This window comes from Haemaphysalis longicornis, unplaced genomic scaffold, assembly GCF_048455015.1.
Source record: "Haemaphysalis longicornis isolate Haplotype H1 unplaced genomic scaffold, Haemaphysalis longicornis Haplotype H1 scaffold_7, whole genome shotgun sequence".
Lineage (NCBI taxonomy): Eukaryota > Metazoa > Arthropoda > Arachnida > Ixodida > Ixodidae > Haemaphysalis > Haemaphysalis longicornis.
Window position 1 is genome coordinate 139,434,385 of NW_027526422.1, and position 16,446 is coordinate 139,450,830.

At 45.6% G+C, this 16,446-nt stretch overlaps 1 protein-coding gene across 1 annotated transcript in view; it reads left to right on the forward strand.

Moving 5' to 3' along the window:
• Nucleotides 1-15,913, forward strand: part of LOC144146574 (phospholipid-transporting ATPase ABCA3-like) — a 104,975-nt gene extending 89,062 nt beyond the window's left edge. The window contains exons 23-26 of the mRNA XM_077678516.1: nt 2,520-2,710; nt 8,600-8,773; nt 12,254-12,467; nt 14,521-15,913. Of these exons, the coding sequence (XP_077534642.1) occupies nt 2,520-2,710; nt 8,600-8,773; nt 12,254-12,467; nt 14,521-14,724 (783 nt within the window). The 3' untranslated portion in view covers nt 14,725-15,913. The remainder of the gene's footprint in view (nt 1-2,519; nt 2,711-8,599; nt 8,774-12,253; nt 12,468-14,520) is intronic.
• Nucleotides 15,914-16,446: the final 533 nt, after the last annotated feature.

The following is a 16,446-nucleotide window of genomic DNA, read 5'->3' on the forward strand; positions in this document are numbered from 1 at the left end:
TTTTCCTTTTTCTTTTTGTTGTGCTGATCGGTTGTACATTGTTTTTGATTAGAATGTGAACCATTTATGTATTAATGTCTTCTTTCATTTTTGTTCTGTACGGAAGTTTTTATTGTCATTATTTTCATTGTGACAATGTGTGTATATATTTCCGTTCTGAATTTGAATATTTCCTTTTTGTTTGTTTCTTTCTCTGATTTCTTTGTTACTCTTATGCAATATATGTGCAAATGTAAATCCCCTTTTTAACACCTCCTCACTGGGGCCTTTAGGGGTATTGTAATGAATAAATAATAAATATAGTAGGAACTCTTATCTTACATTTTCTTGACGAACAATAGATTCGATCTTCATTGCAACATGGTTTTAGGAAGGGGTTTTCAACCACCACTCAATTTTGTTCAATTGTTCATTCTCTTGCTTCGATACTCGGTGATGGTGGGCAGGTAGATGTAATTTTTTAGAATTCACCAAAGCGTTTGATTTAGTCCCGCATAATAAACTAATTCACCAACTGCATCTCATCGGGCTTCCTTCCTTTCTTGTAGCATGGCTTTCGGATTATTTGCGAATCGAAGCCAGTGTGTAGACATTGACGGTTCTATTTCTAGTACAAGTCCAGTCACCTGCGGAGTTCCTCAGTGTAGCGTTCTTGGCCCCTTACTTTTCCTACTTTATTCTAATGATATTGTCTCCATTGTCAAAGAACCCGTCGAAATTCGACTTTTCGCCTACGACTGCATTAATTTTAATAATAATAATTCATTAGTGACCAGGAAGCTCTAAACTCCTCACGTACTGCAATCCTCTCCTGCAGCTTTGAATAGGGCATGGTACTTAACCCCAAAAAAACAGTTCCCCTTTGCATCACCAATAAATGCAATCCTTACCCATTTTCGTACTCTATAGCATGAAATCGCTTAAACTAAGTTCAGGAATATACAAATTTGGGCATACCTTTAAAAAATAATCTAAGCTGGAATTCACGTGTTACTAGTGTTTAATCCTCTTTATATTGTAAATTATGTTTACTTCGGCATACGCTTCGAGACGCTCCAACTAATGTTAAATTACTTGCATACAGAACGTCACTTAGACATAAACTGGAGTATGCTTGTGCTATTTGGGACCCTCACACAACAACGAATACTGATTTGTTAGAGAAGATCCAAAGGAGAGCTATTCGGTTTCTTCATACAAAATTTCATCGCAGAGATTCGTAACAACGGAATTCGAACCTTGCAGTCCAGAAGACGGTTTCTCCGGCTTAAATCGTTGTATTTACGTCATCACCGCAAACCTGCTTTGAACTGGAGTTCCTTCTTGAAGCCCGTTGCTACTCCCCGTACTCGTCATTCCCGTTCTCTATCCTGAACCCCAATGTTCGCTTCTACCAATCTGTTTAAATATTCTTCTTTCCCCTGCACACTTATTTATTGGAACAATACAACCGAAAATTGTCTAAACTCTCTTCGTTAATTACAAGCAAATGTTCTGTTGTGCCTGTTAAGTTGTGCCTAGCGTACACGGCTTTCTACCTGCTTTTCGTGTTTATGCGTTTTGCTGTTTACTGTTGGTATTATTATACGGTTGATATTGTTACCACCTTATGTCCCTCCTGCTTGGGCCTCCATGACCTCCGGTGTGTTCTTAAATAAATAAATAAACAAAAGAAAACTCAATGTTTGGTATGGCTTTTTCTTGCATTAACATTTCCTTAAAATACATTTACATGTCGAAATAAATTTTTAGCAAGTTACTAACAGTTACGTTTTGTTCACTTTTCTGTTTGCCTGCTTACCACAGAGTGGTCATAACTGCAGCTGAAATCGGCGTGGAAGCAGAAGACGCTACATTTTCACATTTAATGCCTAGAAAAATATTTCAGGCAAGAAAAACTAAGCGAATAAAAAACTTTACAATAAAAATGTTAGAAGAACGGCGTCAAAATGCCTTAGCGACAACCGTGGTGGGTTGGGAGTGCGCGGCAGTCGACTGGTGTTCTGTTTTGCGCTGTTTCCTCACTGCGACGACACAGCAGGGTAATGCAAAACTGACCCCGACGGCAGACATTGCAAATATTTAGGAACTACAGTTCACCAAAATAACAGGTGAGGTAACGGTACAGCTGCACGCTGCCGCTTCGTGCATAACCCCGTTGCTGACCTTGCCCGCGCTAGGTGGTCCAAGCGAAGCAAAAAGTGCCTTCTTCACAAAGTTCGGCGTTTTGGTAGCTAAGGGTTTTCCCGTTGTACGGTATTATGCTCGGCTGCGAGAACTCATTCGCCTGGTTCAAGTATTCCGCGAAGTTGAAGTTCATTAAAATAACTATGAATATTCGTTCAATGAGCCGAGACCTGGCGTTTGTTGACTGGTGGTTCGCTTTGATGAACCTAAACAGATCTGCGAGGGATCTGTAGCAACTTTTGTAACGTTTCGTTGAACGAATTTCTTACGAGACATCTGCGTCGACGGCCCCGTATCAATAACGCTGTTTTCTTGTTCGTGGGAACCCGCAGTGGCAGTCCAACCTGGGCTACTGCCCTCAGTCAGACGGTGTGCTGGACCGACTGACGGGCCTCGAGAACTTGCGGCTGATGGCGAGCCTTCGCGGCCTCCCCAAGGACACCGTGGATCTCGTAACCATAAGCGTGCTCCGTGCAGTGGGCATTTCCGCGGAGGAGGCACATCGCCTGGCCGAAAATTACAGGTGGGCTGCGTCTCTCTCTCTCTCTCTCTCTCTCTCTCTCTCTCTCTCTCTCTCTCTCTCTCTCTCTCTCTCTCTCTCTCTCTCTCTCTCTCTCTACCTACCTACCTACCTACCTGCCTTGCCTTGCCTTGCCTTGCCTTGCCTTGCTCACGCATACGCAGACATGCACAAGCACACGCCCGCACACGCACACATGCACGCACGACAATATTGTAGTACGGTGGAAATAAGTGCTGAGGCTCCTAGCAACTGGAAGAATACTATCTACTTTTGCTTAATTTGATTATTCATCCAAATAAGTTAATTCATTCAACAATCACTTGCGTCCCGAAACCACCTAGTCGCCTTCTTCTTGCGCCCATCTGCTCACTCCAACTTGTTCACTCTCAATACTTGGTGTAGACTGCGGGTGGTGGTAATACTAATATTCACACCGTGGCACAACCCACCCCCTCGGGATCGGCATCAACACGATGCCGCCAGGAAAATTGGTTGGTCCGTTATAGAGAAGGAACCGTAGTAGGTGAAAAGCACCGTCTCCGCGTACAACTAAAGTTAAGAATGTATGTGAAGGCAGGCTGGCCGTGACAGATCGAGGGTCATACGGCTTCATTCGCGGTACATGTATAATGTGAGATGCAGACCTTCGTTGCAGTTAGGATTGTGCTCTGTTATTTCGTTCTACTTGGTAGTTTACATCTGAGACACTGCGAATTACTTGATGTAGGCCAAGGTATGGGTGAAAGAGTTCTTACCCACGGCGACGTAGGCATGTACACACCCAAACAAGGTAGCCATTTAGGTATTACACTTTACGTCATTCCTTGTTTTTTGTGGCGTGGTTCATTTGTTGCCTTGGAATGCAAAGTCGGAGAACGTACCGAGCTTCCTGAGTCTGCTACGTAAAGCGCTCCACGTCATTGTTGCTATCGTCGGCATGATCGTCCAGTATGACGATCATGCCGACGACAGTATGGCGACTGTCCAGTATGGCGACAGTCGGCATGATCGCCGGCATGATCGATATGCATGGAGCATATCGTCCAGTTTAGTTCCCACCGGGCATCCATCAAGGAGCTCAAACATTGTAAATGAGTTGTTTCTTGCGTGGCCGTATTACACAAAATGTTGGGAACGCCGAATTTTCTCCCAGTTACTGCGATCTAAATCTACGTGCGTGGACATGTCGGCGAGGGCTCGGTTGAGACGTTCTGTAAGACCGTTAGTTTGGGGGTTATGGGCAGTGCTCATGCGATATGTGCAGTATAATTGGGACATTTTGCATGAACGCTTGCATTGAAAGTGGTGCTTTGATTAGTAATCACAATAGGGGCACGTCATGTCGCCGAATAATCTTTTCTAGAAAACAAATTGGATATTTCAGCAGTGGTGTTTGGGGTGCTTCGTTTCGACAAATCGCGGTGGGTGGCCAGTATCTACTACAGTTCAAATCCGATCTAAATATATCATCGGGAACCTTCATTTATTACGTAAAATTGAGAACTTCCTAAAATCGAGAGTGAAATTTTACAAGCGGGTAATTCCTTAAATTTGGGGTGCCAAGGGAGGCGCATGCACGCAGCGACGATGGTCTCGTAATAGCGGCGGTGGCAGCGCTCCCCTGCCAAAAATTTCGCAATGCGCTAAAAATTTGATGGGAAAATAACAACATGCTAGGCGTTCGTGAGCAAACGAATTTGTTCGTGAGAAAACGAACTTAAAAGCCTTGGTTTCCGCCTCTACGCAATTTCTTAACATTTTGGGGACAGACTTCGTAGCAGGCAAGCGTGTTCAACGAGTCCTCTGTTCCTTCATTAAAAGCCACAGCAAAGCGCCTGGGTAAGTCAATAGTGTCCATCAGCTGGCCTAGAGCGGGCACGCGAGCTCCAGAAGTTTCTGGTTGTGAGCACTCTCTAGCCCAAAACTCACTGCACAATTTCTTAATCGTTCAAAACCCCCGTCATTTCAGTGTCTGCGTCGGCGCGGAGATAGTTTTGCATGCTCAGATGTTCCAAAAGTGCTCCTTTTGAAATATATAGGTTTTTCGAAACACTTCCTTAAATCGGGAATGGCGCTGAACCTATTTCGTTAGTTCGAGTTCAAAAAAACATTGAACCGTATAGGCACCTCGGAGGAAATATGAATTTGTTCATTAGATCGGGAAATTCGCAATATCGGGTTTTTGTATATCGAGTTTTGAGTGTATGTTCCGCTTTCTAGACGCAATGTTGGGGATGCCCCAAGGGGTCTATTACAACCTGCCTTCACGACACGCCGGAGGGTGAACTTGACGAAGCATTCAGGCTGGTTTTGAGGGAGGTGTCTTGCTGCTATCGCGGCAGATCCTGACGTACTGCCGTACCGACTGAAGAACGTTGGGCCAACCGTACGTATGGTGGATCCGCGCAAATGTGCTGCTCACACAGATCTGACCTAGTAGAGGCTCATCATGAAAGGCTTGCAAGATTTCTGCGCGTAGCACAGTTGGCATGACCAGGAAAAAAGTATCGTTGCTGCCATAGCTCCTTTTATAAAGTACGCAGTTGAGCAGGCAGGGCGGAGTGAAATTTCAAAGGAAGGGATTGGGTCCTGTGGCTTTCCAGCTACGAATTCGCTCGGTGAACGGCCGTAGCTGCGCGTCCTGGTGGTGGTTGCGAACTATGGCCACCGTGTGAACAGCTCACACGAACGTGAAATTCTTTTCCGCTTCAGGTAAATCTCATGTAATCGGCGCCCGCGGCATTCTATGTAACTATGCTTTCTTCCCGACTTCCACACACTCGCTACATTGCATTTTTGGAGGGTAGGCACCACCTACTGATTGTCGCAGACAAGTCTTAAATGTTGGCTAGTTAGCACAAGAAGTGATGATAGCTTCCCGCTCCAAATGGTGGTTGTACAGATAAAGGCAGGTTGTAGTTACGCCGCAAATTAGCGCTAGGCATTGTTTGTCGGAGGAAGAATATTCAGTTTTGGCATTTTAATATTTGGGATTGGCGTATGCAATAATGGTTTTTGCGTTCTGATGCCACTGCACCAAGATAGGATCAATTCCTACATTACTGGTATTAATTCAGATGTCTGTGTCGCTAGAGTCGTCTAAGTGGGACAGAATTAGTTATGTCTGCAGGGTGCTTTACACCTTATAAGATTCCGCTTGCTGCTCCTCATTCCAGACTGACTGCACATCATTTTTCGTAACGCGCGATAATGGTTCCCTAACTTAACATTCACTTCTACGAGACGTCTGTAATACGGCCAAAGTATCGAGAAGCGCCGTATAGCATTCCTGTCGTCGGGCGCTGGAAAAGTGCACATCAGCCACTATATCTGCCCTAAAGCCTTCAGCTCCTCCTCCGGTTTCACAGACTCCTGTTTCACAGACTCCAAAAAACTCCTGTTTCACAGACTCCAAGAAACTCCTGTTTCACAAACACTAGGTGGCAAATTTTAGTCTTCATAATAAATCTGCAGAGCGAATAGAAAACAGAAAGCATCTCAGTCGCAAAAGAAGTTTTCAAATAAGCTAGAAAAGCTGACCACGTCGTCTGTGTAAACGAAACACGCCTGGAACATCAGCTCTTCTAATACTGTCGGTCACAAAATAAACCGGACCAAGGGAGCGGTGCGCGATAACTATTGGTTCGACGCCTTCGGGCCGAGCGCCTGCTGTCGAGATAGCTGAGGGCACGTGCCTGTGCCAGTCCAGTCAATTCATGTCAGTTTTCTCGATCTCGGTGGCAGAGCTTCGTTTCTCCTGAATGTGGCACCCGGCGGCGCGGTGCGCGGTGCTCCGAGTGAGCAGCACGATTTTTGGCGGTGGCCGATAGCGTGTAGTACGCGTTTACGTGCGCAACGGCGCTGTTCATCTTTGATATATGTTGTCGGGCGCTCCTTTTATTGTCACCTCACTGACTACAAAAAAATTGGCGTTCAAGCAAGTCTGTGATAAAGAACCAGTGCTGGTTGTTAAGGGACGAACTTGTAGTTTCTATCAAGCACTGAAAACTGGGATGGATTATTCGCTCCATATATATGCGATACAGCGAGTGGGTTACTACACGACGATTAGGTGATGGTAAACCAGCCGTCATTTTCTATTAGCTCGCAATGCTTGGGGGAAGCGATTCGTAAAAATACTTTACAATTTCTGGACGGGAGCGAAGGCTTTCCTATTCCTAAGCAATTGCATTCAACTGCTCATCAGCCGTGCTGCCACAGTGATTTCTTTTGACGAGGTGCATTTTCAATATTCCCTAGACATTCTCAATGGGGTTCAGGTCTGCCCCGCACGGAGGCCACCGCAGCTGAAGCCAGGCGTGGTCCTCCAGGAGAGCGCTCACTGCTTCTGCTGTGTGGAGAGGGCTTCGGCCTTGTTGAAGAAGGAAGCACCCGTCCACGAATGGGCCATCCAGGACGTAGAGCAAAAGTGTCGTAGTTATGACGTCGCAGTACTTGGGAGCGTTAAATCTTTATCGCAGACTTGCTTGAATGCGAGTTTTCTGTACAGCTATTAAGATGGAAATAAAAGGGGCGCCCAACAACATATCGCAAAGATGAGCGGCGCCGTTGCGCGAGTAAGCGCATGCCACACGCTATCGGTCGCTGCCACAAATCGTACCGGAAAGCTACAGCCGAGATCGCAGCTGCGGCCGAGATCGAGAAAACTGACATAAATTGAGTGAAATGGAACACGCGTGCGCCTTCAGCTATCTCGACAGCAGGCGCTCGGCCGGACGGTGTCGCGCCAATCGTCATCGCACACCACTCCCTTGGTTCTATTTATTTTGTGACTGAAAGTACGTTGCCCATCATCTTTTAAAAGATAGCAGGGGCGGAAAACTAACCGTGCAGGAAGACTTGAGGCCGAGGGGTGTTACGAACTCTTTTTTCTTCGTGATCTCGCTCATCAACGTCTTTTTGCGAATAAACATTTTATATCTATTGACGAGGAGAATTGGGCGTCTCAGGGGGATACAACACGTCGTCGATCCGAGAGAGAAAGATGTAAATATATTTACTGTTTGCCCAGAATGGGTTAAAAGTGGAGTAGACAAAAAGCCCCTTCCCTCCTTCTTCAGCCATCTTCCAGGAGCCTCTGCTCTTTGGCAGTGCCCTCGGCTATCCGGCCTCAGCACCTTGCGTCCGTGCTGAGCAGTACTGTCTCCCACTGCTCCGGCATAGTTATTTCTTTATATGTGGTGATGATACCATGGCACACCCTGAGAATGTTTCAGTTCAGCCCTTCCTGTGACTTCGAAACCTATTTCTGAGTGGCTTAGAGTTCCTGGTTGATCACAACGGGTACGCTTAGGATCACTGCCGGTGATTCATATGGCATCGTTTCTAGAGCGCTCACGTCAGCGATATCTTCAGTAAGGTGCCGGTGCTGGTTGGAAATCTAGCGAGTAGACAGGCGTATATTCGCGTTTTATCTGTAGAAACGCTGTTCCGGCAGATCCTTTTTCCCAGAAGTAAGTGGATGTTCCTTCGTCTACAGCTGCGCATCTTCAAATGCATCACTTTTAATCAATAACGGGCACGCTATGCGCTGAACGAGTGGCGGTAGCGCCGGGTCACCGTTATGCTTTCAGAGGTCTATATATCATCATCACCAAATTTTCACATAGTCCAGAATTGAATAGTTCTTGAAGGAGTATTGTATGCGAGACAAGCCATAGCACAGACAGTAGGTTGAATACACAAATAGAAGTGATGTAAAAAGCGGCACTTTGTAGACTGCACAGACGCGATAAGCATTTACTGTACATGTGATAAAATTTACAGCGGACAGCGAAGAATCAGTCATGTTTGCGCCTGTGCCTTGAAGTTTGCTTCAACTTGCGCGTGGTTTCTATTTAACAACCATCGTTGATGTCTCGATCGCAGCAAAGGCGACAAGCGCAAGCTGTCTCTGGGCGTCGCGATTCTGGGCCTGCCGCGGATCTTGCTCCTGGACGAGCCTCTCGTCGGAGTGGACGTGATGTCCAAGCAAAAGATCTTCCGTTTATTTCAACAACTCACCTTCAAGGGATACTCCACCATCTTGCTGTCGTCCCACAGGTTAGACGCGCGTGCAATATTTGAATTAGTTTTGGCAAAACAACTTTATCGCGGAGTTTGGAAAAGTCATTAAAGTGTCCGGTAGCGACTGTAATTGACGCTGAAGATTGAGGGCCTCGACAATAAATTGGTACCCTGCAGTATCTCGACATATACTCTGTTTTATTTTAAAACCCTTCGAGCACTCGTGTAGGATCTTACTCTTAGCCCTTGAATGTACGCAGACGACACATAAAGTGAGCTCACTGTTGCGATGCAATTGTACTAAAACTAAACAAGCATTTATACATCAGTGACTGAATCTCCCCGATGTAAAGAATATGGACAAAACTATGCACATGCCCCGTCTAACGACGACGATGGTTCAACACGAAGCTTTCTCGTGATGGATTCTCTGATTGGCCAATCCGGAGCGGGAGTATGTGCTACTGTGAAGGCACGCGCCACTTTTCTAGAATACCCACAGCAACTTTCGTGCGTGCACTCCGTAGGCCTAACATTTGGGTTTGGAGTGTACGGCGAGAATCGGTGCCTGCTGCTTGGCCTTTGCTTCGACCTTATCGAAATGGAGCAATCCGATATACGGCGCCTTCATAACTTAAGGGTTTGAATCCTACCACGGGAAGCGTTTGTTTTTTACTTAACCCACGATCATTCATCAGCGTCGTCAGAGAAAGTTGGCTATCATGCATGGCATATAACCGTACAACGGCATCAATGCTGACAATAAAGCGTCGATTTAATAATAAAGAATCGTAAAGGAAGCTGCCTAATTAGCTTGTAACTTCCAAAATGGAATCGTTTGAGGGCTGCTTTCTTGTATTTCAGTGACTGCGTGCAGCGTGCGTGTGCTATGGCTGCACTAGCAGGGATTCCAAATTTACATGCTGTGTTACCATGAAAGATTCCAGAAAAATGAAGAAGCATTAGCGCTCTACTGAAAGGATAAAAAAAATATTTAAAGGATAAAAAATGTCAGCCATGGCCACAGAGATACTACTTAAAAATAACCATATATTAGGCATCTAACTACTCTTTCAGTACCCTAAGCTTCTTATTAGTACAGCTGTAATTTAACGTGCACAGAAGAACAGGGCAGAATAATCTGAGTAGCCAACGAAGTAAATTAATGTAAGGAAGCTTTGTGGCATTCCCGCGTGTGCTCTCGCGTCAATTGGGGAAACGTTTGAGGTCAAGAAGAAAGTTAGTAGCAATGGAGGAGGAGCAACGTATTGAGAGAAGTTACGTGACTGGCTGATCAATTTATGCATAAAGCAACAAAAAATTGTATGGAAGTGTTTTTATAAAAGCATTTACGTATAAGCTTCCCCTGCAAGACACCTGATAGGTGAAGGTCTAGCAGTGGCTAATTACGAAGGGAAATTTGAACTGATGGGCCTGTTGAAAACCTGTACGAAAGAACAAAAAAACTGTAAGCATAAATGCAGTGTAGGAAATGTGCCTGAAAGGCTGGGACAATTGTTTTCAGAAAGCATCGGGCAATAAAATTTGTCGTGAATGCGAAGCAAAAATGCTTACCACTGCTACTTTGTAATAGAACCTCATCACCTACACTCAATCAACCTCAAGACCTACACTCCAATCGGTGTGTTCCAGCTTGCATATGAGTTGTTTAAAGTAATGCTCACCAGATGTAACGGCACGGTGTGTTTTCATCAGCTAAACAAAGATCGAATTCAAGAAAATCAACTCTATAATCAACTCCATCTTTGCCGTTGGCATGATACGTGGCAGTATGACGAACTATAATAAATCATTCCGCGTAGCCTTTTATATTCTCATCAAATTTTAGATTCCTAACAATGCCTAGACGACTAATACTGACATATAACACCTAAGTAATATACTTCGCACTGTCTAGACTGCCCGCCTGGGTGCATTTCTTTGCACGGCGCCCATTTCCCCACCATGTCTCCCTATTTTAATCCAATCGATGACAGCTTATCTTACCCTCGCCCAATGAAACATATGAAACAAGGGACATCAAAGTAACAGTAGGAGAACAAAACTGAATCAAAATGGGTGGAGGCCTGGCCCGAACTTCCGCCCTTCGTTCTACTGAGCTAAGACATCGGTACTACACTGTTGTGCCACGTATGGGAACATCCCAACTGAGCGTTGTAAGTACGAAGACACTCAGACGGCAATGGCTGTAGCGCTAAAGTGGAGCAGCGTCAGACTGCAGGGAAAAATTACGTATAATTGTACGGGTCTATGAGGTAATCTGACATTTGAAGAAACCCTACCAAACCAGGGAAATGTTTAATCGCGTCAGAAGCGTTATATTCAAAAACGCTGAAAACATTTTTTCTTGACCAAACAAAGACCTATACCTTTTAACGCTCAAAATGTAGGACGGACTTCCAGAGCTAATTCCTACACTAGGATATGTTTTATAAACCTTGTTACGCGTGATGTGTTCACAAAATTCGTTCAACGTTTTCAAAGCTGCGTAGAGGAGGGTTTATGCACAAAAAGGAATTCTATAACTTCTCTAAACACACTTCTATACCCAAATTCGATAACAGAAGGGGCCCTGCGTGGGGAGCCAGGCTGTGCGAAAGGATTCCAAACCAGAAGGGAGGAGCGCATCTACGCTGCTTGGTAACAGCTGCGCATGCAGAGTGTGTTCCCTGCTCAGTGAATGGGCATCGACACAACGAATGGTATTAGCGTAATTTTTGGGGCCGGCAGAAACGTTCCGGGTGCCGCGCTGCGCCGTCTTATTCGCGGTTTCTGCTCGTTGTTGTATCTGATTGATCTTGTGCCCCTTACGCCGCAGCTACACCTACCCTACGAGATGTGGCATAGTGAAGGCCTCCTGATTAAATTCTACCGGGAGAGAATCTTTAGCGTGCTCTGTCAAACCGGCCTATTTAGCTTTCTGTTTGAAAAGCAGTCGTAGTGTTGCTTTATGTGTAATGCATGTGTGCCGTGGTGTTTGCTTTGGCATCGATGAAGCAGGGCTTCAGTTCATCGGGCGGTGAAACCGGTAATAATCCAGTACTCCAGTAATAGATAGGAACTACTAGCGTCGACTAAGCTTACCTTAGAGTCCCGTTCTTGTACCACAAACTGTACCACTCGTACGTGCCGTTAGCATGGTTTAGGTGTTCTCATAATAGTCTAATCATAAAAAAGTGTGCGCTAATATAGCCGTGGGTACATGCAATAATTTGTCTGCTGCGCGAACGGTTTGGGTAATTCTTATATGCGTGAATTCAGAGCTGTTGCGCCAATAAAATACGGCTAAACTAGAAATAAAAATCGTTAGGGCACGCCACCACGCTGTTACGAGAATTTAGAATTCCTCCTGTGAAACGGCCCTCTGCCTTCTTAGGATCACTTGACAGGCATTACTGCTTCTAAACAACGGTGCAGCACGAAGGCACATACTTAGGCCTCATGTTGATTCCATTCCATGCTTCGCCCTTTTTGTGTTCGTTCGTCCCTTGCCAGCCCGGACGTGTGCCAGGGCATCTGTGAACGCGTGGGCATCCTGAGCGCGGGAAAGCTGGAGTGCCTCGGCAGCGTGCCGCAGCTGCTGGCCAAGTTCGGGCAAGGCTTCACGCTCCAGGTCAAGTGCACCGCCAAGGAGGCCTCCAAATCCAAAGACGTGGAGGAGGCCGTGCGGACGCTCTTCCCGGGAATCGACCTCACCGACGTGCACCCGGTACGTTTGGGGGTACGAGAGTCTGTGGGCCGTATTTCGAGTCCCTCCTCTGCTACATTTGCTTACTACAATTGGCTGAGGGGAGTGTTCCGCAATGTTTATACATGGGCAAATTGCTTTCAAGGACCTCCTCCACTGGACGCTCGTGTGGACGAGGGACTCAGAATACATGTGTTACCCACTGAGCCTACTCGGCGGGTAGAGCAGGCACCGCGCAGGGAATGGAAGCCCTGTCGTTAGGCTTAGCAGCAAATGTGGGCTAACATGACCTCTTGCAATCCCCGCTTGGGTGAATACCGTTTCAAAGATTATAAGTGCCCTTATTAGACGTTTTCGTGAACGAGCTGGAAATTGCCGCAAAAATGTGAGAACGAGGTACGATAACCAGAAAAATTCTTAACACCAAGCTAGGCGCAAGGAAAAGAGTTGGGCAAGTTCGTGTTTCCCGAACTCTGGAATGGCACCTGCGCGAAAAGAAAGACGAGGGACGAGGGGAGCAGACAGAATGAATGCTTCAGGTTAAATATCTTGTTACATAGAACAATACATTCACTACAAGACGACGTCAGAGAAAACACAAATAATTCATTTCATTTATCGTGATGGCCAAACAGAGTGCTTACGTTTATCCCGACTGCTCCCAACCCTGTCCTTCGTCTTCATGTTTGTGCTGTTGCCATACCAAAGTCAGGACAGGAAACATGTTGGAATCATGAAAGTGGGGACCCAACGGGATTGGCTAGTCAAAGCGACATCCCGCGTCCACCATAGGGGAAGAGTGTCGCCAAGACGGGTGGAAATCACAGGAGATTGCGATCGCGCGATGTCCACCTAAACCTCAAATAGACCTTATCCTCAACATGTGAGATAATATTGAGTGGAGTTTACAAGCTGTAGCGCACTGAATGAGTGTGAGGACCTTAGAAATTGAAAACGAGAGGCCATTTATATCGAGGCGAAACACTGCAGCAAAATATTTTATCGCGACCTTGCAGTTTGGTACCCAGCGTGATAAACTCGCTTAACTAGCATGTATTTCTCAATGTCGCTATACACAACACAACTTAAACACTTCATCGTAAGGAGCCCCTGCTCAGTATCGCCGCAGCCTGCAAGACGCCTTACTCTGAGTATATTTACGTGGCATCAGTCGTTTCCGTGATTTCTCCCACCTAATCTGCTAATAAACTACTACAGTGTTTACAAACACACTGGGTGAGATAAGCAGATGGCGTCGCTCCTTAAGCGCTACCTCCTTTCAAAACGCGTGCACGCACTGATGTCCCGAGTCTGTCGCTTAAGCCGAGTGCTATGCTACGTGGGGTACGGCTGTACCAGAGTACGGTAACCATTTCTAGCGCATATGTTAAACGCATACCAATAGCGGGAATCCCCTGCCACCCATTCGTAGCGAGCAGCAACGGGGCGACCCACACTGGAGTGGAAATGGACCTAATGCAAAGTTTTGGGATCACATTTCAAGTCTTCTATAGACCGCCACGGGTTGTGATCCCTGTGTAGCTTCTTGCCGCGCTTCTCACGACGCTCGTCATCCTTCATAGCTGCCAGGTACTGTTGCTTGTGCTTCCGTCTTCGGCCCACGCTTGCATTCGCGGTCTGTACTATGTAGAATTCAAGTATACACAATTGGCGAACGTCTCAGTTTGGTCAATTTCCTGTTCGTTTGAAAGTGTCCGTTTCGAGCGAGTTCTGCTTCGCTTATAGAAAGCGACTGGATATGACCCAGCGCATCCATGGTTCAGAGGCCTAGTAAAGTAGTTACGCCACTACTGAAAAGAAGCAGAATGGACATTTTTCAGACTGACACAGCTAGGCATTCTGCCCCAGGTGACGCGACAATACTGAAGGCGTTGCTTTGGACCGCAGGGTAGAACTCTCTGGTAAAATATTCTTCATTAAAAGCAGCTCGGCATGATTGTTCAAAGAGCACTACGTATTATATGACAATCCCCTTGTGGTCAATTTGAAGTCGATCAGTTTTAAAAATAAGCATATAATCTGAAGTTATGACATACTGACTAACCATCTGCAGGGCCTTTTGCGGTTCTCGATGAGTAATATGCTGCCCTGGAGCGTGCTCTTCACACGCGTCAACAAGCTCCAGCGGGAGTTCAGCCTCGAGTACGTGAACGTCTCCAACGCGGGACTCGAGGACGTCTTCATGGACGTCGTTAAGGACGCCGCGCACCGCTATGCAGCCAAGGCAGCCGCTGCTGTGTCGGCCTCTGGCCCCTAGGCACCCAAGGACCCTGCGTAGCCTGCGCAGTTTTTCTGCGGAGCGGCGATAGTAACCGCGACTTTCGAGGGTTTAACTGCAAGTGTATATCATCGTGTATGTATTTATATTGTAAATAATATGTAAATGGGCATGTACAGAGACCGCCATATTAACTACAACGCAATGTAGACGTATGCACTGACATATGTTGAGAGAATAGCACAAGAATACAGCAGTTTACTTAAAAAAAACGCCATCCACAGTTGGTTCCAAGTTGTCGAATTTGGTTTTATTTCATTGTTTTACGCGTACTTTAACGCAAACAATGTGTTTAGCGGGTCAGAGCGCACTGCCTTGTAGGCAATCGACCCATGTGCTATTATAAGATATTTGAGTTAAAATCCTCAACCAATTAAAAATTGTAGATAATGCAATTTACATCTTAGCGTTGCATGAGTTAGACGGCACTATAGTGGCTATCCGCGGCAATCCTCCCAGACCACATTATTAGGAATGTTTGTTTCTCTGTATGTCTCCTGACATGTACTTGTAAAAGTACCATGTGACTGCTACCGCAACAACTCACAGCCTGCAATGGCATTTGTGTCTCGCAATGTCCCTCCCACCTTGCGAAATATTTTCTCGTCTACGATCCTTTGCCGTGGATTCTGAGCAATATTTCTGGCGCTATTTTGTAATGCCATTTAACTATTTTGGGAGGGACATTTTGGCAGGTTGGAATTACTAAATTACACCAAAAGCCCGTATTTACTCCCGATACTTTATGGTGTATGTCCTTCTTTGTACGATTCTGTGTGGTTTTATAGTTTCGGCAGGTAGGGATGCTGTGGTATTTTAAGGGTAGGTCTCAGAAACACGGGTTGTAAGAATGAGTACACAGTAGGATGAAGTAATTTCAAAAATGCAAAGAGCTCTGACCGAGCTAATGTACAGAAAATGTCACGGGTATCTAATTGCTACCGATAACGCCCCCGCGAGCTGCAAGAATTTGTTGTTGTTTGTTGTTGCATTGCCTTGTAACTCCTGTGTGTTTTTCTACGAATAAATTGGGCTATTAATTAGACTTCTATTGAGCGTCTAAAGTTATCTTGAGGAAAATATACCGATCCCATCAAGAACACTTTTACTTGCCCTTTTCTGATATAAAAAGCTGTATTTAATATTAACCAATGCACCCAATATGCGTATTCAATGGGACGGTGCTATCCAAATCATGGTTTAAACGGCGTGTGACTTTATTCCCGTTATGGAATACCTCGCGTTTGAAGTAAACGTGCCGCCTCGGTACCTTTAGTTAACACATGTGAAACAATAATGAAGGCCCAGCCAAAATCTTCGCTTTAAAAAGAATCCCCCCTTCAAGCTACGCGCATCATTCCGCAATGTTTCTTCCATGCTTTATTATTATCTAGTTTGATTAGAATGTGAAATATCGAGCCAAGCTGAAGTCAGCTTTTGTCAAAAACTTCATCTCGCATGTTTTGATTACGTGCTTAAATTTACTGTATCGGCCACAAAAGCCTGTGGGACAAAAATTAAAACATTAAAATTGAGTTTCCCGCTGCCTTAAGTGCGCATATGCTACGCGCTTGGGGATGACTATTACCGGTATCACATTACACTGATATGTAGTGGAAGCCAGTTAACCGCCCCATGCTGCACGCAAGCTATTCTCCTGTGAGATGCTGTCGTTTAGGCAGCAGAAACTTCACCTACGTG